The 21564-nt window shown below is 53.5% G+C and overlaps 1 protein-coding gene across 1 annotated transcript in view; it reads left to right on the top strand.

Annotated features, from left to right (window-relative positions):
* The first annotated feature begins 74 nt into the window (after positions 1-74).
* The window catches only part of POLE (DNA polymerase epsilon, catalytic subunit), a 44530-nt gene continuing 23040 nt past the window's right edge, over positions 75-21564 (top strand). The window contains exons 1-24 of the mRNA XM_019631910.1: positions 75-178; positions 4325-4466; positions 4866-4946; positions 5347-5391; positions 5517-5609; positions 5889-6043; positions 7272-7413; positions 7520-7600; positions 8513-8620; positions 8963-9073; positions 9332-9417; positions 9689-9808; positions 11011-11143; positions 11237-11350; positions 11430-11642; positions 11880-11987; positions 14494-14622; positions 14699-14801; positions 14889-15035; positions 15428-15573; positions 17861-18009; positions 19002-19094; positions 19322-19466; positions 20092-20236. Of these exons, the coding sequence (XP_019487455.1) occupies positions 117-178; positions 4325-4466; positions 4866-4946; positions 5347-5391; positions 5517-5609; positions 5889-6043; positions 7272-7413; positions 7520-7600; positions 8513-8620; positions 8963-9073; positions 9332-9417; positions 9689-9808; positions 11011-11143; positions 11237-11350; positions 11430-11642; positions 11880-11987; positions 14494-14622; positions 14699-14801; positions 14889-15035; positions 15428-15573; positions 17861-18009; positions 19002-19094; positions 19322-19466; positions 20092-20236 (2851 nt within the window). The 5' untranslated portion in view covers positions 75-116. The remainder of the gene's footprint in view (positions 179-4324; positions 4467-4865; positions 4947-5346; positions 5392-5516; positions 5610-5888; positions 6044-7271; positions 7414-7519; positions 7601-8512; positions 8621-8962; positions 9074-9331; positions 9418-9688; positions 9809-11010; positions 11144-11236; positions 11351-11429; positions 11643-11879; positions 11988-14493; positions 14623-14698; positions 14802-14888; positions 15036-15427; positions 15574-17860; positions 18010-19001; positions 19095-19321; positions 19467-20091; positions 20237-21564) is intronic.

Here is a 21564-nt window from a genome sequence, read left to right as displayed (position 1 = left end):
GGAGCGCGGCTGGGTGGAGCGCGACGAGCCTCCTGATTGGGCGGCGGGGTACTTCCGGTCTCTCGCGAGAGCTGGCGGAGCGCGCCAAATTTCTCCGGAGACGCTGAGGCGGCGAGATGGTGCTGAGGAACAGCGGGCGGCGTTTCGCGGAGCCGCGCGCGGACGGCGAGGCCAGCAGGCAAGGGGCGCCCCGTCCTCCTGGGCGGGCGGCGGGCTCGGGGCCCTTCCTTTCCGCGGAGGCTCTGGGCTCGTGCCGAGGCGGCCGCGCCCGGATTCGCGCCGCCTGTGTGGTGGCGGCGGCTGTGGGCCCCTCTCCTCCGCTAGTCCGTCTCGCGACGGCTCCGTGGGGCACTTCGGGGACGGAGGGCTGCCGCGCCGCGCGTTCGGCGAGGGTGCAGGCGCGGGCGGGCGGGCGGCCGGGACCCTGCGAGGGCCGCGGTGCCAGACGCGGGCTGCGCGGTGGCGCCGACACTTAGCCGAGGAGCAGCCGGGCGGCGGGCTGGCTGGTTTACGGCGGCGACACCGCGGTCCCCGTGCTCGCGGCCGTCAGTCCTCAGGGGAAGCCCTGAGCGCTGGGGGCGGACTGTCGTCCACGTTTTGTGCCTGAGCCTGGGGCTCGCGGATGTGAGGCGACGCGCCGGCGCTCACGGCTGCCGGACTGGGCGCTCCGCGGGGTACTCGCGGCGGCGGCGAGACCGGCGGCAGCCGCCCCTCCCACTCGCCCGGCTGTCTGAACAGCGGGCGTCGAGCGGCCCCTTCGATCCTCACGACGTCCCGGCAGGGGAGTGTGTCCGTGAAGCGGCGCGTCGTGGCGGCGGGGGCGTCTCCGCGTCTTCTGTGAAGTGGGGGTGCCGACGGCCCCCCGCGCGGAGCTCGTCCTGGAAACCGAAGGACACGGCGTGTGCGGAGCGCTTGGAGTGAGCGCCCCGCAAACGGCAGCCGTTGTCTTCGTTACTGGTAGCCCTGCTTCTCAGATGCTGCGCGGTCGCGGAACCAAAGGCGAGGCGCGCAGCCCCGAGGAAATAGGTCTGGGAGGAGACGGGGTCCGGAGCGAGCCGGTTCCCACCCCGCTGACTCCAGCCCGCCCAGGGTGCGTGGAGGTCTGCGTGCCCCGGCGCAGATCGCCGTGAGCGGGGCAGACCTGGGCCTCGGGCTGAAATCAGCTGTGTTCTCTGGCGGGGCCTGCAATACAGTTTCCCCGTGTGTTTGATTTAAGGTGAATCCAGACATCTCAAAGATGTCATCTAGCGTGGTGACTTGTAGGTCTCCCCTTACTGCTGTCGCAAATCGCCACCTGGTGGCTTAAAGAGCACAGACTTGCTCTCTTACAGCTCTAGAGGTCTGAAGTCCTAAAAACTCAAGTCGACGGGGTGCCGTTCCTTCTGAAGGCTTTAGGGGAGAATCTGTCCCTCGCCTCCTGTAGCTTCATTCCTTAGTTCATGGCGCTTCCCTCCGTCTTCAAAACAGCGTGTCACATTTCCAGCCTCTCTCCCTGATTCTGGCCCCCCTGTCTTCCCTTACTAGGACTCTTGTGATTACACTGGGCCCACCCAGGTCACCCCCATCTCAAAATCTTTAATGACACCTGCAAAGTCCCCTTTGTCGTGTAAGGTAACACAGGTCCCAGGATTAGGACATAGACATCTTTGTGGGGGGCCGTTATCCTGCCTGCAGCAGGTGGTTATAATCTTTTGTGAAAAGTAAGGATCCTAATCTTGAAATAGGTCATTCTTTTCACGTGGAGGTGACCCCAGGAATACTTTCAGGCAAAGCAAGAGTTTTTCTTAGGAAATAGTTCTCTACTTTTTATAAATTGACAATTGGTGAAATGTTATGGTAATTAAGGATGGGAATTCTGTAAGGCTTGGTTCAAAATTTTTTTTATTTTTAGTTTTCTTTAACTGGTCTCTTTTTATTTAGACTGCTTCCTTTTTCCCCTTCTCATAAACGAAGCTGTGATAAACATCTGTATGTAAAAAAAATTATTTACTGCACGTCAGTTTCCCTGGCGTAAGTTCTTAAAACTGGAATTGTAAGGTCAAATGATAGGCAATATTTTAGAAACAACAACCTTGTGGAGAAGTCTACTAGTGTTCAGAGATGGAAGTAGTTTGGTCATGTAGTTTCAAGAATTGTGCTATCCCAGGAACCCTGGCAACGTAGCAAGGAGCCAGCATCAGATGTTGAGAAATGAGAGGTGCTGGAAGGGAAATAATGAATATCCATGAATAGTTGGGGAGAATGCCTTTGAGACCTGGGTTACTGTGAAGAAACCCAAATGCTCTGTTTGGAAGAGCAGGTGAACAGCTCTTAGGAAACACTGCCCAGGAGAGTGGTCCAGCAAGAACGAGAACTAGTATCCAAGCTAGTGGTGGGAATCTGGTGGTTTCTGCATGGGGTGTATTTCCATCTCCACTCACCACCTCTCTGCTTGCCAGCACCACTCTAAACATTTGCATGTTTTCTCTGCTCATTGCTTTATAAGTAGCTCATTTATTTACATTTAGACAAAAAGGCATGGGATATTGATTCTTGGCTATACATTTTTTAAAAGTGGAGAATATACTTGACTTAGCAAACAAATAGGCTTTCTTGCCAAAAACTATTCAGGACTCAGAATCTCAGAACTGTGGTTTAAAGAAGAAACTAGTAATTTTTTAAAAAGTTGGAATGCTAATAAACAAGCATTGTTCTGTTTTGAAGATAGCTAAATTGTAATGACTCTGGTCTATCTAGATGGGATCATACCTGTGGAGTTAAAAGATTGTGAACAATTTGGGATGAACCTAAGCTCTAGAAAATCAGAACAGGCTTAGATAGTTCTGGTGGTAGGAAGTCTTCATCAAGTACTTTAAGGTTTATGGTAAAACCTGTATGAAGAGTTATCACAAGGTCTACACAGAGAAAGGCTTGGGAAGTTTGAGGCAGGTGTCCTGATACTGTAGAGTATACAGCTCAGTACCCGCAGAGTCCAGTTCACATTACACGACTGAAAGCACATGACTGGTTCATTCAATTCATTTCTCCCAAATAACTGACATTACAGAATTTTACCTGTTAGACAACAAAAAAGTGGCCATTCCCTTATATTTGTATTGTTCTTTGATGAAGACCACACAGTGTTTACTGAGCACACTGTGTACAAAGAACCCTGCCTGTGCACCATGTGCGCCGTGGGATTTAATCATCAGCGCTGTGTTGGCAGAGCTGGAATTCAGTCCAACTTGATCTTCTACCTTCTTGCTTTTGTTCCATCGTTTTGCGCTGCCGACTTTGTAATTCTCAAAGTGCTGTTATATTGACTGTCTCTTATGATATGCATGAAAACCTTATATGGTCGACATTGTTAATTCCATTCTACCAAGGAACAAACTAATAATACATTTGGGAACTAACGTTTTAAAAATAAATGAAGAAACACCTTTTTATTTTGTGATAATTGTAGATTGTCACACAGTTGTAAGAAATACAGGGAGGTCCTATGAGCCCTTCACCCAGTTTCCCCCAGTGGTGACATCTTACATAACAGCACAAGGTCACAGCCTGGAAACTGACAGTGATACAGCACTTAGGCACTCGTGTGTGCGTGTCTCTAGTCCTGTGCACTTCTGTCACATTGTATACTGGTGACCACCCAGTCAAACCCAATGGTTCTGCCCCAAGGACCCCTCGTGCTGTCCCACGGCCCCTCCATTCTCTGTCCCCCATGCCTTCCATGGCAGCCACATCTGTTCATCTTCACTAGTTTTGTCACTTCAAGAAGCTATGTAAATGGTGTAATAAATAAAGTGTGTAATTTGGGGAGTTGGCCTTTTCATTCGGCACAGTTCCCTCGACATCCATCCAGGCTATTGCAGGTATCAGTAACTGTTCCTTTTTGTTGGTGATTAGCACCCCACTGGATGGATGTAACAGGTTAGCTAGTCCCCTGGTGAGGAGTATCTGGGTTGTTTTTAGTGAACAAAGCAGTGGACATTCACACATATGAACGTTGTTATATGAACGTGGCTTTTCTTTCCTCTGGGATAAGCTGTCAGGAGAGCAGTGGTGGGCTTTGTGCACTTCTAATATCCCATGAAGACGGCATCCAGCCGTGGTCATTGTTAGTGTTCTGCTTATGGAGTTGAGCAGCTTTGGAGGGTCCTGCCCCAGTCGTATTTTCCCCACGAGTTGTGTTATTAGAATGAGCTGTCTTGCCAAACGCGAGTTTTTTGGGGGATGTATCGACCGTGTCACACCCAGAATGCTTACACTGGGTGGACTGAGGGCTGTAGGAGTGGAGAGCGTCGTGACCCTGAAGACTGGTTTTCCTCCTCCCACCCAGGGACGATGGCGCCCCCTCCTCTATCTCGGCACTCAAGCGCCTGGAGCGCAGTCAGTGGACCGATAGGATGGATATGCGGTTCGGGTTTGAGAGGCTCAAGGAGCCGGGCGAGAGGACAGGCTGGCTCATCAACATGCATCCCGTAAGCACCTGGGCGTTTCCCCCTCCCGTCCCTCCCTCCGCACCCTTGTGGTGGCATGGCCCTTGTCTGAAGGGTGGGTGCCACCTGCCGTGGGAATCTGCTGTCCAGGTGATGCAGGTGGAGATGGGCTGTTTGTAGCTCTTCTACTTTGTTCTTCAGCAGCATTGGGCCATAGAGGCCCCTGGGGTGAAGACTAAGGGGAGGGGTGTCCTGTTGCCCATAAGAGTAAACCTTTTGAGGATGAGGGAGAAATTGAGAGAAATCTGTCCGGAGGCTGTTATGATGGGGCTCTTGTGAAGGGGGTGAAGAAAGTGCTCAGTTTCCCACCAATGGGGAGCACAGGGACTCTTGTGCTGTGTGGGGGGTAACCTGTGCCTGTTTGGGCTGACTGTCTTCTAGACTGAGGTTTTAGATGAAGAGAAACGCTTAGTCAGTGCAGTGGATTACTACTTTATTCAAGATGATGGCAGCAGATTTAAGGTAAGCCCCTGAACCCCAACAAGCTAAAATCCACTTGGTGAAAAGGCATAGCTGGGCCCCAAATGATGAGTGTTCCTTTGGCTCTGGGGCTTGGGGGGCTGCTGGTGTGCAGCTGCCTGAAGCCCGTCGGGAGGGAACATGGCCCCTGGGAGCCCGTTACCACCACCTAAGAGACCTGAGGAGCTTGCCCGGAAAGGCTGAATGACGGGGCAGTGTTGTGTCTCTTAGACCCTTCCCCCGCGGTGTGTGCAGGTTCCCACTTCCGGTCGCACCATCTCTTAGACACTCTGTAGCCCTAGGGAGCACTGGGTGGAGGCTGCTCATGGGGTAGCAGCAAACAGCTGCCTTCACCTTCTCCTTTTCCTTTCTCATCTCCCCTGAATGGGTTGGTGACTCGCAGGTGGCCTTGCCTTACAAGCCCTATTTCTACATTGCAACCAGAAAGGTGAGTCTGCTTCACAGAATCAGCTCACACAGGCTCAGGGAGGCGTCTGACGACACTAGAGAAACAGGCAAGGAAGGAAGTCGATTTTTCTAATGGAAAGTCTTTTCATTACGATCCTGATTTAGGGGTGTGAGCGAGAAGTTTCATCTTTTCTCTCTAAGAAGTTTCAGGGTAAAATTGCTAAAGTAGAGACTGTTCCCAAAGAGGATCTGGACTTGGTAAGTGTCACCGTACCTTCCAGGGTAAATGGGGCTGGGTCCACCCTGCCAGGAGTGACTTGGAAAGAGGCCGAGTTTGGTACCTGTGGGCGTGGGGTGGGACAGAGGATGAGGCCTTGATGGCTGACACCAGTGGTGGTGCACTTGGTGCCACATGCAGAGCTGGACAAGATACTTTGGAGTTCCCAGCTGTTTGACAAGGATGTTTACGTTCGAGTCGTTCTGCCTTTATTTTCTCTCCCCAATAAAGTCCTTTTTTTCTTAAACTCTGCTCTGTAGCCAAATCACTTGGTGGGTCTGAAGCGGAATTACGTTAAGCTGTCGTTCAACACCGTGGAGGACCTTGTCAGAGTGAGGAAGGAGATCTCCCCTGCTGTGAAGAAGAACCGGGAGCAGAGCCACAGCCGTGACACCTACACGGCCATGCTCTCCAGGTAAGCTTTGTTCTGGCACGCACGGCAGCCGGGCGGCCCACAGGGCTGTTTCCCACTTTTCCTGAGTTGATGAGATGGATAGGAGGTGGGGAAACTGGTCTGTTAGTGGCCTTAATGAGTGACTCTGATCACTTTGGAAACACCTAGAGCAAGAGCAATTAAGTTGGATTTCTTACAGTTCTCCATTTGTGTTACATAAATGGTGGCTTCCTTTGTCTTAATTTATTTTGTAGTTCAGCGGACCCTCTCCTCGTACATGAAGGGTGGTTTGTGGCTCTAACACTGAGTTGCTATAACAGTTAAGACATTTTAGATTCCTAATCCCACCACCTTAACATAGTCTATTTTCATAGTTTATGGCAAGTGTTAAGCTGTCTACAAATTTTATTAAATGCCTAGATTTACACAGCACATCTTCTCCAGAGAACCTTGGAGTTATACAGAGGAATTTAATGTAGGACACCAAATACTGTTCACCAAACGTTCAGACATCAACAGTAATAGGAAGCAGGAAAAGAGGAAATTTTGGCAAATTAAAAGTTATGATGACTTCAGAAGAACTAATTGTATTCTTTGACAAAAGAAGAACAGTTTGGGACTCTGAACATTTCTACACACACACATAGACCCCCGTGGCCCATAAATTACTTCTCAGAATATTACAAGGTGTAATCAGAGACCGAGTCCCCAGATGCCTTCTCTGAAACTCATTGTCTGTCTTTTCCCCCCTTGAATAGTTCATTCAGTATTTGGAAGCTTTGCGGGCTAATATTGGAGAGACTATTTTAGTGACAGTGATTTCCTGCTTGGATGTGATAGGAACAACTATGGTACAGAAATAGTTAACATTTATCCGTCACTTAACCAAGAGCATTGTGACTCTTACCTCATGACACTCCTGTGGGGTGGGCCTGTTACTGTCATCCTCTTTTTCTTGATGAAGAAACAAGCTCAGTGACAGTAGGTCACATTTGTAGACACAACTCCCAAGTAACAAAGGTGTCTTTCTTCTTTGTTTTTTTAAGTAGGGTGTAACTTACAATCCTATACAATGCATATATCCTAAGCTATGCTGAATTTCCTTGTATCTGTGACTTGGAGGGTCATCCAAGGTCTTAAGAAGGGCCTGTCCTGGTCATCCCAGCCACGTTTACTCCGTGTGGACTCAGGTCTGCCCCCTCCAGCCACTAGTGGAGTGTGCTGAGTAAGTAGCATCCTCTGTTTGCAGTGTCCTGCAAGGGGGCAGCGTGATCATTGATGAAGAGGAAGCCTCTAAGAAGACTGCTGACCAGCTGGACAACATTGTGGACATGCGGGAGTACGATGTACCCTACCACATCCGTCTCTCCATCGACCTGAAAATCCATGTGGTGAGTGGGCTGTGCCTCACGTGGCGCAGCTGCCTGGGGTTACAGTGTGGCTCAGTCTGGTGGAAACAGACGTGAACTCTCCATTAATGGGCCACATGTCCCACAGGCTCACTGGTACAATGTCAGGTACCGAGGAAACGCCTTTCCAGTTGAGATCATCCGCCGGGATGACCTGGTCGAGCGACCCGTAAGTACTGTTTACATGTCTCCATCCTGAATGTCCCCCAGGTTTCTGCAGAGATCTAATTCAGTGCCGAAAGGTGAATTTGATTCAAAGACTTGTTTGCTTTTTCCTCAAATACTTTTGTAAGAGAATTAAGGAGTAATCGTTTTCTTGCTCCACTTCTGACCGAGAGTATAATTTCATTTTGCACCTGCACACCACCAGGTGATGTCAGTATCTGAGTGAGACTGGACCCGGAGCACCTGATGGAGCTCTCTGACTTCATTTTGGGCAGTCAGTAACAAAGTGATGTGGGGAAGCGGGTTCATTAGGGATCAAAAATGGATTCAGGCCTTTTTTTGGGGACAGCTCTGTGGTCTTGGGAAGGTCTTTACTCTGTTTTCTCATTTCCAAAATGAAGACGTCAGTTGTACCACTATCTTCTGTCAGGGTTGTCATAAAGGTCAAGATGAGGTCATGCATTTAAAAAAAATTTTTTTTTTAGCTGAGCCATCCTGCCACCTGTTGGCAGCTCAGTGGCTGCTCGGCTCGGGCCGGGACTCGAACCGCTGTTGCTCAGAGCTCAAACTCTTGAGCGAGCTCTTAACCAACTGAGCCACTCAGCTGGCCCGAGGTCGTGCATTTTAACGAGCTCTGAGACTCAGGTGTTCTGCAATTCTAGGGTTTTCCTATGATCAAGCCTTTTCTCGGACGTGTTGTATTTTCATACCATTATTGAATCGTGGTTCTTGCTGTGGGTCAGCCAGCCCCGAGATGCCTGTCCCACTCTTTTCGAAACCTTTCCTGTGGCAGTCGGACTCTTGCTTGTAGCAGCTAGATGTGGAGCAGCTGGTGGTGGGTGTAGAGAGGATCTCTGAGGTCTCCAGAGCTCAGCTGGGTTTGTGGCTGGCTTAATGCTACATTTTGTCCCTCTAGGACCCTGTGGTTTTGGCATTTGACATTGAGACAACCAAGCTGCCCCTCAAGTTTCCTGATGCTGAGATCGACCAGATTATGATGATTTCCTATATGATCGATGGTCAGGTAAGCGTGCCTTCTGGGATGTAAGCTCCCTGGGAACAGGGCCATTGCCTGGTCCCCAAACTAGAACGGCATCCACCCCATGATTAGTATTTTGGGGGTGAATAATGAGTGAATATAATCCCAGAAAGTGAAAAGCAAGCTGTTCTGACATCCAGCCACGTTCCCGTCTTGTGGTTGAAATCTGAGACATCGGGGCTTAGGTAGCATGTCTCTTGTTGAAAATCGAAGGCACCTTCAAGATGTCGCAGAGATTTTTGTAGTAGGAGTTTCTAGGCTGAGTGTCAAGAGGCTTGTGTCTTTGGCTTGGTGTCTAACCCACGCTGACTGCTGGTGAATTTCCAGGGCTACCTCATCACCAACAGGGAGATCGTTGCTGAGGATATTGACGATTTCGAGTTCACGCCCAAGCCAGAATATGAAGGGCCCTTCTGTATCTTCAATGAACCCGATGAGGTACCGAGGTGTCCCCGGGAAGCTGCCAGTTTGGGGGGACGTGGGAAGGAGAGGCATGTTGACTGTCCTCAGGCCTTGGCACCCATCCGCTCAAACAGCAGCTTCTGGACTCGGCTTGCGCATGCGTCCTCGCCCGTGTGGAGGCACGGTGGGCGGGTGGAGGGCCGGCGTGAGGCACTGCTGAACTTGGGACGGTGCTGGGAAGAGCTGGATGAAGAGGAAAAGCAGCCCGCTGACGCTGTGACTCGTTGAATTCAGGTTCATCTAATCCAAAGGTGGTTTGAACATGTCCAGGAGACCAAGCCCACCATCATGGTTACCTACAACGGGGACTTTTTTGACTGGTGAGTCTAATGTCCAATTAGTGTGTAACGAAAAAGAGTTCGGGAGGGGATGTTGTAGGACACTGTGTACACTTAATGCTGCGGGCCTGTCCTCTGTGAAAGGGCTGAGATGAAAGAAAGTGTGTTGGGGGTGGGGGGGGTGGTGAGGCAGAAGTGCCACCCATGTGAGGAGCTCCTAGGTTGGCGGATGTCCCCTGCAGGCCATCTTCTGTCTCCGAGGAAGTTAGGGCCTCACTGCCCTGTGTGCTTGTCCGTCCTCTCCCGTCCCCAGGCCTTTCGTGGAGACCAGAGCGGCAGCCCACGGACTGAACATGTATGAGGAGATCGGGTTCCAGAAGGACAGCCAGGGGGAGTACAAGGCGCCCCAGTGCATCCACATGGACTGTCTCAGGTGGGCCACGCCTCTCACTTGTCCATTCGCCAGCATCTCATGGGGGCTTTCGTGAGTGAGGTCCAAGGCTCTCTTCTCACACACACCAGTCCTGCCCACGCCCTCTCAGGGGATGAAGGTGGCCTCTGAGAAGCAGCTCCCATCACTGAGGGGACACAGCTGTTGGCTCTGCCTGGGTCCTGGGATGTGCTGTCTTTCGTCACGTGCTTATCGTGCACCAGACATGTGCAGCGCTGGCCCTTGGGGCAGGGACTCCCAGCCAGAAAGAAAGGCCTGGTCTGAGGTCCCTTTGCCTCTCCACTGGAGCTCGGGGTGTGGTGGTCTGGAGTGCCAAGGGTAGCTGGCGGTCTCACGGGCCTTCGGTGCCCTGTGGGGAGGTGGTTTCACCTCGGCTGTTGTGGGGAGCCATCGACACATTTAAAGCTGATCCATCTTCTCTTTAGCCCTATAGTTGTGTGGGTTGGAGGGTAGGCCCAGTCGTAATGTGAACGGGAGTAAAGGGAAAGGTGGGCTTAATATTTGAGAGGCGAGGAATTGGGGGTCTATGGATTTCGGGGCCAGGATGCGTGAAGCCCGGGGAAGCCTGGTTCTCAGGGTTTGGCGTAGGATTTCAGGTACAGGGCAGAGCCCAGCTCATAGGTAGAAGCAGGCCGGGGAGCTCCATCCACTTGGAGACTGGTGGTGAATGGACTGTTAAGAAGGGAAGTAAGAGAAGTGGGGGCCTCAGCAAGGCGGCAGTGCTGGGTAGGCCACCGTGGGGCATCCCCGGGCAAGGCAGGGAGAGTTGGGGCTGGACACGGGCAGTAGGAGCTGCGGGTCCCAGGAAGACAGGTGTCAGTCATCGGGAGGAAGTGAAGACAGGAACGAGGCCTCCTTGCGTGTTTCCTTGCTGAAGGACCACGTGCAGAGAGGAGGGAGTGTGACGGCAGGGCCTGAGGGCTGGGCGGACATAGCAGAGTCCAGTGGCACTAGTGCACGAGGTGTGGAGGGCAAGGGTTCCTGCCTGCTCTCTGACCCTTTCCCCAAGGACATGAGAGATGCTGGTGGCGTGGAGCACTGGCTTGGCGTGTCTTTGTGTTGGCTGGTGTGTCTGCAAACTTAAGTGGGTCACGAGGGCCCTGTGCCATCTGGCGTGTCTTCCTGTGTGTCCGGTTTGCCCCCTCTCACGGATTCCTGGCCTTTGTTCTTGCTCTCCTTCCCAGGTGGGTGAAGAGGGACAGTTACCTTCCTGTGGGCAGCCACAACCTCAAGGCGGCCGCCAAAGCCAAGCTGGGCTACGACCCCGTGGAGCTGGACCCCGAAGACATGTGCCGGATGGCCACGGAGCAGCCCCAGGTTGGTGCCGCAGCGCCCATCTCCCGCACCTTGTGGGGGTGAGCAGAGTGGGAGTGGGAGGGGGTGTGGCCCTTAACTCGGCTCTCTCCTCAGACGCTGGCCACGTACTCGGTGTCGGACGCAGTGGCCACATACTACCTGTATATGAAGTATGTCCACCCCTTCATATTCGCCCTGTGCACCATTATCCCCATGGAGCCTGATGAGGTCAGTGCCCTAACCCACGCTGGCCAGCTGCCCTTTGCAGGCTGGCCTGGGTGTCGGCTAAGCCTCGCCTCTCCTGCAGGTGCTGCGGAAGGGCTCCGGGACGCTGTGCGAGGCCTTGCTGATGGTGCAGGCTTTCCATGCCAACATCATCTTCCCCAACAAGCAGGAGCAGGAGTTCAACAAGATGACCGATGATGGCCACGTACTGGACTCTGAGACCTATGTGGGCGGCCACGTGGAGGCCCTGGAGTCCGGCGTGTTCCGCAGTGACATCCCCTGCCGGTTCAGGATGGTACGCCCCTTTTCTCCCCTGGGTACCCCAGGCTCGGTCGCATCCAGAAGCCACAAGGGCTGAAGTCAAGCCATGGCCCCTGGCCCTCACTGGCCATCCTGTCTGGCCTGCCCTGCACTGGGTCACTGCAGGTCAGCAGTCGACTCCTTCTGGAACCTGGTCTACAGCGTCCCTAAGGCAGGCTGCGTGCTGCCGGGGCATTTCCCATCTGACCTGTGTCCTCTCGGTTTGTGCTAGAACCCCTCCGCCTTTGACTTCCTGCTGCAGCGGGTGGAGAAGACAATGCGTCACGCCATCGAAGAAGAGGAGAAGGTGCCCATGGAGCAGGTCACCAACTTCGAAGAGGTAAAGCTCCGGGAGGGGACAGTGTGTACACGCGCTGCCTCGTAGCCTGGCTTCATTCGGTAGCGTGTTCACTAAGCACCTACTGTGTGCTGCTGCTTGGGCATCAAGACGGATGACTCGGGTGTCTTCTGGTCAGGTAGGACAGCTGCGCCAGCATTGTCACAGTGAATGACCCAGCTTGGTGTGTTAGGGAGTTTCACAGGGAGACGGCAGGCTCCTGAACAGGCTGTCGGATCACCGTGGGGCTGCGGACAGAGATGGCAGTGGTGGGTCTCATGTCCAGTTCACTTGGGCTCTGTTGGCAGTGAGGGGCTAGTCGAAGTTTTTTTAAGACTTTTATTGGGGAATTGTGGGGGATGGGAACAACGCTGGGGGAATTGGGGGAAGGGGAACAGACAAGTCGCTGTCGTTTCGTTCTTCAGTCTAGTTGTGGAGGACGTTGCTTCACTGGCCCAAGTTGGCACCATCATTGCGCTCTTCCCGGGCGAGGCAGATCAGTCGCCGGCTTCTGGACAGCCGCTCACTGTGGCTGCTGGCTGCTCACGCTAGCTGCTGGCTACACATGGTAGCCCATGGCAACCCACTGCAGCAGGGGCTGCAGCCTACGCCGTCGCCGGCGACTCACGGCAGCCCAGCTCCAGGTTGAGCTGTTGTTCAGCATCTTAGCTGTGGAGGGCGGTGTCACTGGCCCTCATATGTGGGATCCGAACCGGGGCCCTCTGGCGTCCCAAGCCAGCTCTTAACCAATGCACCACTTGGCCGGCCCCACATCTTGTGTTCTGATTTAGCTGCGTGTAACATTTTGGGGAGTGAATAAAAATATATGACTGTCACAGCCTGTTTAGCTTTATTCCCATACAGTCTCAGTGACTGTTTTTATTTTTAGGACAATGTTTTTATTTCTAGAAGCTCTATTCTTTTTCAAATGTGCTTTATTTTATAAAAAGTGGACTCCGTGTTACTGTATTTTAGATTTTTGGTCTCTTGTATTTTTCATTACACTCATTTTAGCATATTTAGGAGATTTATTCCCTGAAGTTCTTGGGGTAACCTTCCATGGTGTCCGTTGTCGGTCATGGTGGGTGTCTCTTCCCGTACTCAGATTTTGGAATGCGAATTCATCTTCAGCAGGGAATCCAGGTGGCCTCTCAAGGGCCACCAGGTACTTTTACGGTTGTTTCTGCCAGGATTCATAGAGGGAACACTGGACTGGGGTTCCTTCTTACCTGGCTCCTTGGTTGAACGTTCCCAGACCAAGTGAGAAGTACAGTGTAAACCGCAGATCCATTGGAGGGACCGGCCTGTGGTGACAGATGCTCAGGCAAAGACACCTTCTTCGTTCAGAGCCCAGAATAGATGGGGTTCTGGCTTAGCCTTCTGTGGAAGTGGCCTTAGTGAGTCCTGCCTTTATCTGAAGTTCTGCGTTTCGTCTCCCTGTTGTGTGTGGGTCACCTGTCCTTAAGGAGGCCGGAGAAATGAGCAGCAGGGCTCCCGGCTCAGGCCGAGTTGGCTGTGCTCACGGTCCTGCGAGCAGGGCTGGCCCCCGGCGGGCGTCTGGGCGCTGGGATGGCAGGGCTCCCTCCCTTTATCTGGCAGGACGGCCGCGCATGCTGTCCTCCCAGGGTTAGTAGTTGGGTTTGTGCAGGCTGGTGCCTGTGTGACCAGCCCCAGGAGAAGCCTGGCGCTGGGTCTCTGGGACACTGCTATCAGCTTGGTGCTAGAAGAAGGAAGCTCCTCCCAGCTTGAGCCTGGGCTGCTCCTGACTTCACCCCACGTGTCTTTCCCCTTGTCTGACTTGGCTGTGTTCTCTCACTGAGTCACCAGACATGGGGTGGCCCTGGGGACAACAGGTCAGCTCCCTGCTCTGCTTTGCAGTTCGCTTGTCGCATTGTACCTGGGATAACTGAGAAGCTCACTTTTGCACAGACAGGGATAGTTTTCATATTTCAGGCAGCGTTTCTAGGTGTTTGGTATTAGGAGGGTGTTTAAGCAAACAGATCAGGCCCTGGCTGGAAGCAGAAATCGGAGTCATTGGTTTATGAAGTCACACGGGAGGCTGCCTGGCACTGCATTTGGTCTGAGGCCTGTGCTCAAGCCTTCTCACCCATCAGCTGAGGGCTTGCCGGGACATGCTCACCTAAGGGACTCACGGGGCCCCCAGCAAGGGTGACTGTTGGTATTTTGGCCAGGTCCCACACTCACTGGCAGACAGGCCCTGCCATGTGAGTCCACAGATAATCTTCTGCAGTTTTCTCCCAACCCCAAAAGTTCTGGGGTGGAGACTGCTGCTCCCACCATGCTGTCCTTAGTAGGGCTCTGCTCCCGTGACACCCCCAGAGCTGGTCCTTAGTAGGGCTCTGCTCCTGTGACAGCTCTCACACCCCAGGGCCTGATGTTGGTGGCTGGTGTCTGTCTGGGACCTTTGGTGCTTTCCTTGTTACTGTGTACAGTCTCCAGTTTTCTGCTAGGTCGCCAGCCTTCACTTTTCTTTCTTCTTCATCTGCAGGTGTGTGATCAGATTAAGACAAAGCTCACCTCCCTGAAAGATGTTCCTAACCGAATCGAGTGTCCCCTTATCTACCATCTGGATGTGGGGGCCATGTACCCAAACATCATCCTGACAAACCGCCTGCAGGTGAGACAGATTCCTGTATCTGGGTCAAGTTCTTGCTGCCTGATGCCTAACTGTTGCCTCCCTGTGCCCTCTGCAGCCCTCTGCCATGGTGGACGAGGCCACCTGTGCAGCCTGCGACTTCAACAAGCCTGGAGCAAACTGCCAGCGGAAGATGGTCTGGCAGTGGAGGGGCGAGTTCAGTGAGTGGGGGCCAGGAGGGGGGTTGCTCAGCGGAAGCAGACGGGCTGGTCTCCATCGTGGTTCTTCTTTGCTGTCACCCTTCCCAGTGCCGGCCAGCCGCAGCGAGTACCATCGGATCCGGCACCAGCTGGAGTCGGAGAAGTTCCCTCCCTTGATCCCAGAGGGCCCAGCGCGGGCCTTTCATGAGCTGTCCCGTGAGGAGCAGGCTAAGTACGAGAAGAGGAGGCTGGCAGGTGAGCAGCCTGGACGTGGCCATGGCTTTCCTAGCTCTCTGTCTCCCACTTTGGGTCCTCGGCTGTGTTGGTGCGACACAGCCTGGGGTCAGTTAAACCAGCCACTGAACCCATCAGATCATGGTGAACTAGTTCTTCCTGTAGGCTTCACAAGTGTTCAGACACTGGACTCTCCTTGCTGTGCTTTTGGTGTATTTGGCCCATTCATGCTGGGCTGCCCTTTCTTTGATATGATAAACTACCACCTCGCTTTCTGTATGGACTGCCTTTTGTGTTAGCCTGGAGCTGCGTCTGTGGCATCGCTGCCTCCTTGCCTTCCTTCTTGTCCAGCCAGGAGGCATGCTCCCCGCTGTGCTGAGGCTCACGTGTTCCCCATCCCGACTGTGCCTTAGATTACTGCCGGAAGGCCTACAAGAAAACCCACGTGACCAAAGTAGGGGAGCGCCTCACCACCATCTGCCAGCGGGAGAACTCCTTCTACGTGGACACGGTGCGCGCCTTCCGCGACAGGCGCTATGAGTTCAAAGGTCTCCACAAGGTGAGTCTCACCTTTGTGGGGTCATGATAGAGTCTAGTTTCTGAGGTGAGGATCCTTGCTTGGCGCTGTCTGGGACGTACAAACATGTCATGGGATGTACAAACATGTCAAGTTCCTGTTTTCAGTTTTGTGTGTGTATGCCCAGAAGTGGAATTGCTGGATCCTATGATAATGGTGTTTTTAATCTTCTCAGAAACTGCCATACCATCTTACTTTATTTTTATTAACTTTTTTTTTTTAAGATTTTATTGGGGAATTGGGGGAGGGGAACACTGTTGGGGAAGGGGAACAGCCAAGTTGATGTCCTGCAATCTTTGTTGTGGAGGGCACAGCTAGCTCAGCTCCAAGTCCAGTCGCCATCCGGCCGCCTGTTGGCAGCTCGCTGCTGCTCAGCTCAAGGTGCCGTGTTCAGTCATAGTTGTGAGTGGGCGTAGCCCACCATCCCATGCGGGAGTCGAACTGGCAACCTTGTTGTTAGGAGCACTTGCTCTCACCAGCTGAGCCATCCTGCTGCCTGTTGGCATCTCAGCGACAGCTCAGCTTGGGCACAGCTCACTGGCCCATGTGGGAATCGAACCGGCAACCCTATTGCTCAGCGCTTGCTCTCTTAACCAACTGAGCCATTCAGCCAGCCGTGATTAACTCTTAAATTACTTGTTCAATTGTCTCCCTCATTATACAAGCCCTGCAAGTGTAGTGACTGTCTATCTCATTTTTCAGAGTCTAATGCAGTAACTGGCACATAGTAGGCACTCAATAAATGTCTTAAATTTTTTGTCCCTTAAATACCAAACCTTTAAGAAATTTTTTTTCTCAGATTGGATGGGGAATTTGCTGAAATATTTTTGGTCTTCTCTGCATTTCTTTATCAGTTGCTTTTTCCAGAGACCTCCTGAGTAGCTCTGGTTCCCCTGAGTCCAGCCGTTACAGACACAGACAGGCCTAGCTCCTCATCCCAGGACACCTTGTCCTCGGCGGCCTGTGGCATCACAGAAGCTGGGGATGCACTGTCCTTAGCCTTCCCACAGCACCTGTTAACTAGGACTAGTCAGCACAGTGAGGCGGGTGGGGCTAATCTGCTAGCCCACTGGGGGAGCTGTCCCTCGGCCTCTCCTTTGAGGCTCTGCACCCTGGACCGTGCAGTCTGTCTATGGCTGCTGTGTGCCCCCCTCTCCTGGCAGTGAGGGTCTTGCACCCGCCCAGGCGCACCATTCGTGATCCGATGTCTTCTAGTCTGATGCAAGTTCATCAGGACATTTACTGAGAGCTGTTATGTGCCGAACACTTTTCTAAGTACTGACAAAACATCAGCTGGGGGGGTAAAGGCGAGATGTTCAGATGGGAGGAACATGTCATGTTTGACCACTGTGATGGGGAAAGAAGTGCAGCGGGTGGAGGGCGTTCAGATGCCCGAATGCCCGTGTCCAGCACCCTCCCTGGTGGTGGTTGGGCCACTCCGTTGACATAAACCTGTCACAGGGTTAAGTTCCCCCCTTTTGTAGGCAGTTGTGTGGGTTTTGACAAACACACCACAGTGAACAGCTCCATCACCTTACAGCCCTGGCCCAGTACTGGGTAGGCAGTGGGTGGCCCAGAGATACTGGCCAGTGAGAACACTGTTACCGTGGGGCGTTGCCACAGATGACGGGCACCTGGCTCTCTGCTTATCAGCCGTTTCTGAGTTGTGTTGTTTGAGAGACCTGGAAACTCAGCTTGTCAAGTGCGTAGATAAGAGAAAATGAAATAATAGGACCCGGATCTGGAGCCCCTGGGCCTCTGGTGGAGCAAAGCCCCCACCTCTTTTTTAGTCTTTAGGCATGGCTTCAGTCCCTCCTCCAGCTAACTGTCAGATTCTGGGCTCTGTCCCAGGACGCTGAAGTTGCCCCAGGTCTGAGGTGTCCACGTGGAGTATCTCCTCCTATCCTTGGGCTCGCAGGAAGTAAACATGTAACATGGGCCAGTTCTTTGTGCTCAGCACCCCTTTCAGGTTGGTGGCTTCCACAGGGGAGTTCTAGATTGAAGGTGACTCGGGATGTGGGAGAAGCAGGTATTGGGGTCATGCAGACCCTGTGAGGGACGAGTCTATGCCTGACACCGTGCCCTGTTTAAGGAGTACGTCCTTATCTCTGGAAGTTGTGCCAAGGTGTGCAGTATCTACAGCTTTCTACTGGTAGTGCCAGCAGAGACGGAGTGAAGTAAGTGTGGCATGTACCAGTAGAGGCCTGTAGACAGGAAGTTCCTACATGCGTGACATGGCATGACGGCATCGCATGTGCGTGGTTCACAGGTGTGGAAGAAGAAGCTGTGTGCAGCTGTGGAGGCTGGCGACGCGGCAGAAGTGAGGCGCTGCAGGAACATGGAGGTGCTGTATGATTCGCTGCAGCTCGCACACAAGTGCATTCTCAACTCCTTCTATGGCTACGTAATGCGCAAAGGGTGCGTCCTGCGCTGGGGTGCCCTCACACCAGGGGCCAGAAGAGGGCGGGGCGGGGCGCCTTCATGAGTGGGCAGGGCTATGGGCCACCACGCCCCCTCAGGTGGGCCCCAAGGGGCATCCATACCACTGCACGCCTTGGTCTCAGCATCCTGGGCTGGAGTCGTGATTTGGTAGTTTCTGTCCTGTGTGTGTGACTTAATGAATGTCACCGCTTGGGATGTGGAGAGGGTCTGGTCAGTTGCTAAGTAGCACCATGTGGCTAATGAGGGATGTCAAGCTGCCTGAGAGTTGGAGAGAGCCAGGAGATGGGGTCTTAAAGCCAGTTCCGGGACACTGTTCCAGGGTTAGGGCTGCAAGAGATGAGATGAGGTGGGGCCTGAGCGTGTCTACTGGACATGACCCAGTAGGTGGGGCCTCAGGCAGAGCAGGTCTTGAAGGGGAGGCCTGGCCACTGGGTGGGGACACTAGGACTGTCAACATTGCAGCTCTGGAGGAGGAGGAAGGCAGTGGGTGGCACAGGAACTGGGCTTGAGGGAGGGTCATTTTGTTTATTTGTGTTGCTTTTTAATGGCACGGGGAGGGGGAGAACAGGGCTGGAACCTGAGCAGAGTTCCCTGGGCAGGGACAATGAGTCAGCGGGTGGCAGGAAGCCGAGGGTGCCTGTGGGCTTGTTTCCCTAAGAAGCTGGAGGGTGTGCACAGGGCTTGGGAGAAGAGAAGGTATGGGATGGTTGGTGCTGCAGATGGCGGGCAAAGCTCATGGGAACACGTGAGCATCTGGGCTGCTATGGAGAGCCCCACAGAGGCCGAGGTTCTGAGCTGAGCCCCACACCCTGAAGTAGGAACAGAGAAGTGCCCTCAGCACAGAACAGAATTCCACCTTCTCTTGCCCCGTTTCAGTCCCCCTCTTGGCATCCTTCTCCCTCCTGACCTGTCCTAATGACCCTCTGGAGGAGCCCCGCCCACCCTCAGGCTGTGACTGTCCTCCCCAGGGCCCGCTGGTACTCCATGGAAATGGCTGGCATCGTCTGCTTCACGGGGGCCAGCATCATCACACAGGCACGGGAGCTGATTGAACAGATTGGGTGAGCGCTGTGCTGCGGCCAGCGCCTGGCTGGCACGCCTGCTGGGGTGGGCCAGGAGGGCTGGAGTGGGAGGGAAGGGCTCCGAGAAAAGGGAGTTGGAAACGGGCGGTTGCCTCACATGCTGGGTTGATGGCCAGGATGGGTCTCAGCCACTGTCCAGATTTCACAGTGGCTCCTGGCTGCCTGTGGTCCAGCATCCATGTGGCCTCATTTCTGTTTCTCTGAAGGAGGCCCTTAGAGCTGGACACAGATGGAATATGGTGCGTGCTACCTAACAGCTTCCCTGAAAACTTTGTAATCAAGACAAGTAGTGTGAAAAAGCCCAAGGTGACCATCTCCTACCCTGGGGCCATGTTAAACATCATGGTGAAGGTGAGCCGGGCCTCCTGACGCGGCCTCCCCTGGGCATGGGCTCCTCGCACCAGCACTCTGCCGGGGATTGGGGGATGGGGCCTGCGGCAGCTCTCAGACCAACGTGCTCCCCTTCCTGGGCTCAGCGCACTGCCCCCGTCATCCCCATTTTCTGTGTGGCCTGAGCTCATGTTGCCAGATCGAGTGCATTCTTCAGCACAGCACCCACATTGTTTTGCTCGTCACTTTTTGTTTTGGAATAATTTTAGACATACAGAAAAATTACAAAAATAGAACAGAGTTTCTGTGTGCCCTTCACTGCTTCCCTGATGTTGCCATCCATAAACCACAGCCCGGCTGTCAGAACCAGGGCACTCGGGTTGGCTGACACAAACCCAACTATAGTCTCTGTTGGGTTTCCCAGTTTTTCCAGGACCTCAGCTGCGTTTAGTCATCTGTCTCCTTAGTGCCCTCCCACCTGCATGACCGGGACACTTGGATGAGTGCCGGGCAGGTGTTTTGGAGACTGCCCCTCAACTTGGCCTTGTCTGTTTTCCCTTGATCTTAGACCGAGGTTATTTGGGCTTTTGGAGGAAGGCCACAGAGGTGATGTGCCCCGAGTGGCATTGTCGGTGCGTGGTGTCAGGATCTGCACTTGCGGTCCCTGGGTGCAGCTGTGGCCTCCAGCTTCCCTGCTGCCACACTCCGGGAATCCACCACAGGCAGCCTCGAGCTGCCGGGCCAGAGCAGGGTGTGCGATCTGGCCACGTGTTACAGCAGCACAGTAACTAGTGAGCACTGAGGAGATGCTCGGACCCTGCGGTGTCCTGCTCCTCCCTTAATAGGGGCCACTAGCTGGGCGTCACCGGTGTCCTGCTGGGTTTCCCTCTGGTGATTCCGTGGCCCTAATTCCTGACATTTATTAATGGGACTTTGTGTTGGAAGAGCTGTCACCCTTGCCTCGCTTCCCGGTTTACTTGGTTGTGCGTGTCCGTGTGGTCCGTGGATATTGTTATGCTGGTGTGTAACCCACGACTGTCTGCTGTGTTTGTGGCTCAGCTCACTCCCCGTTGGTCCCTGGGCTCCTTCACATTCGTCACGTGTTTGAGATAGACCCCTTTCTGGAGTTTGGGTTGGGTTTGGGGGGCACTTTCTTGCCACCTGGTACTACAAGACACTCCAGCCTCATCTTGTATTTTTCCCGTCCCAGCCCTGGAATCAGCCACTCCTCCAAAGAGCCCGGGTTCCTTTTAGTGGAGATTGTGCTAGAAACTGATGTCGGGGGCCGGTGTGCTCATTCTGCCACCCCACGTCACTGCTTGTAGCTGCTCACCGTGAGTTGAGCTAGGAGATACGTGGGTATATCATAACCCCACACCCATCCATACTTACCTGCACACATGCTTAAACGTGTAACATGAGCCTGTTGCTACCTCGGGCTCCGATGTAGTCCATTCTCTTAGTAGTGATGTCTTCCTCTTGCAGGGAGTAAACCTGTCAGATCTTCTCAATAGATTTCTTCGTTTGCTCCGCCCTGTGTGTGTCACAGCGCCAGGATGGCGCCGGCAGTGGTGCTGCTCACCTTTGTTCTTGTCTCTCATCCTCACTACCTGCTCAGCCGGGCTTGTCAGCTACGTCACGCAGTCCTCTCTCCCCCAGCCCTTCAGCGGGTCTGTCATCCCTCAGTAATGCCATTGGGTTCTTGTGTGCCAATTTGTGGCCCCTCTGGCGTCACCCGACAGCCTGGTTGAATGTTTTCTACAATAATTCGCTTGAAGTAAAGTTCACTCTTTATGGAGTGAAGTTCTGTGTGTTTTGACCCACACGTAGCGTCGTGTGTCCACCACCGCAGAGCAATGCCACAGTTCCATCACCCCAAAGGTTCCTGCGTGCTGCCCCTTTGTCATCAGAGCCCCCACCCCAAGCCCTGGCTACCCCAGTGTGTCCTTTGTGTGGTAATCGTGCCTTTTCCAGAACATCCCATGCATGGAAACACTGGGTGTAGCCTTCTGGACTCGGCAGAGTGCAGTTTGGCTCATCCACGTGGGACGCGTGTTGGGGCTTGATCCCTTTGTCTTGCCCAGTGGCGCCCATTGTACGGAAGAGCCCGATTTGCTGG

Source organism: Hipposideros armiger, unplaced genomic scaffold (assembly GCF_001890085.2).
Source record: "Hipposideros armiger isolate ML-2016 unplaced genomic scaffold, ASM189008v1 scaffold_1055, whole genome shotgun sequence".
NCBI lineage: Eukaryota > Metazoa > Chordata > Mammalia > Chiroptera > Hipposideridae > Hipposideros > Hipposideros armiger.
This window is presented reverse-complemented; position numbering and strand designations above follow the sequence as displayed.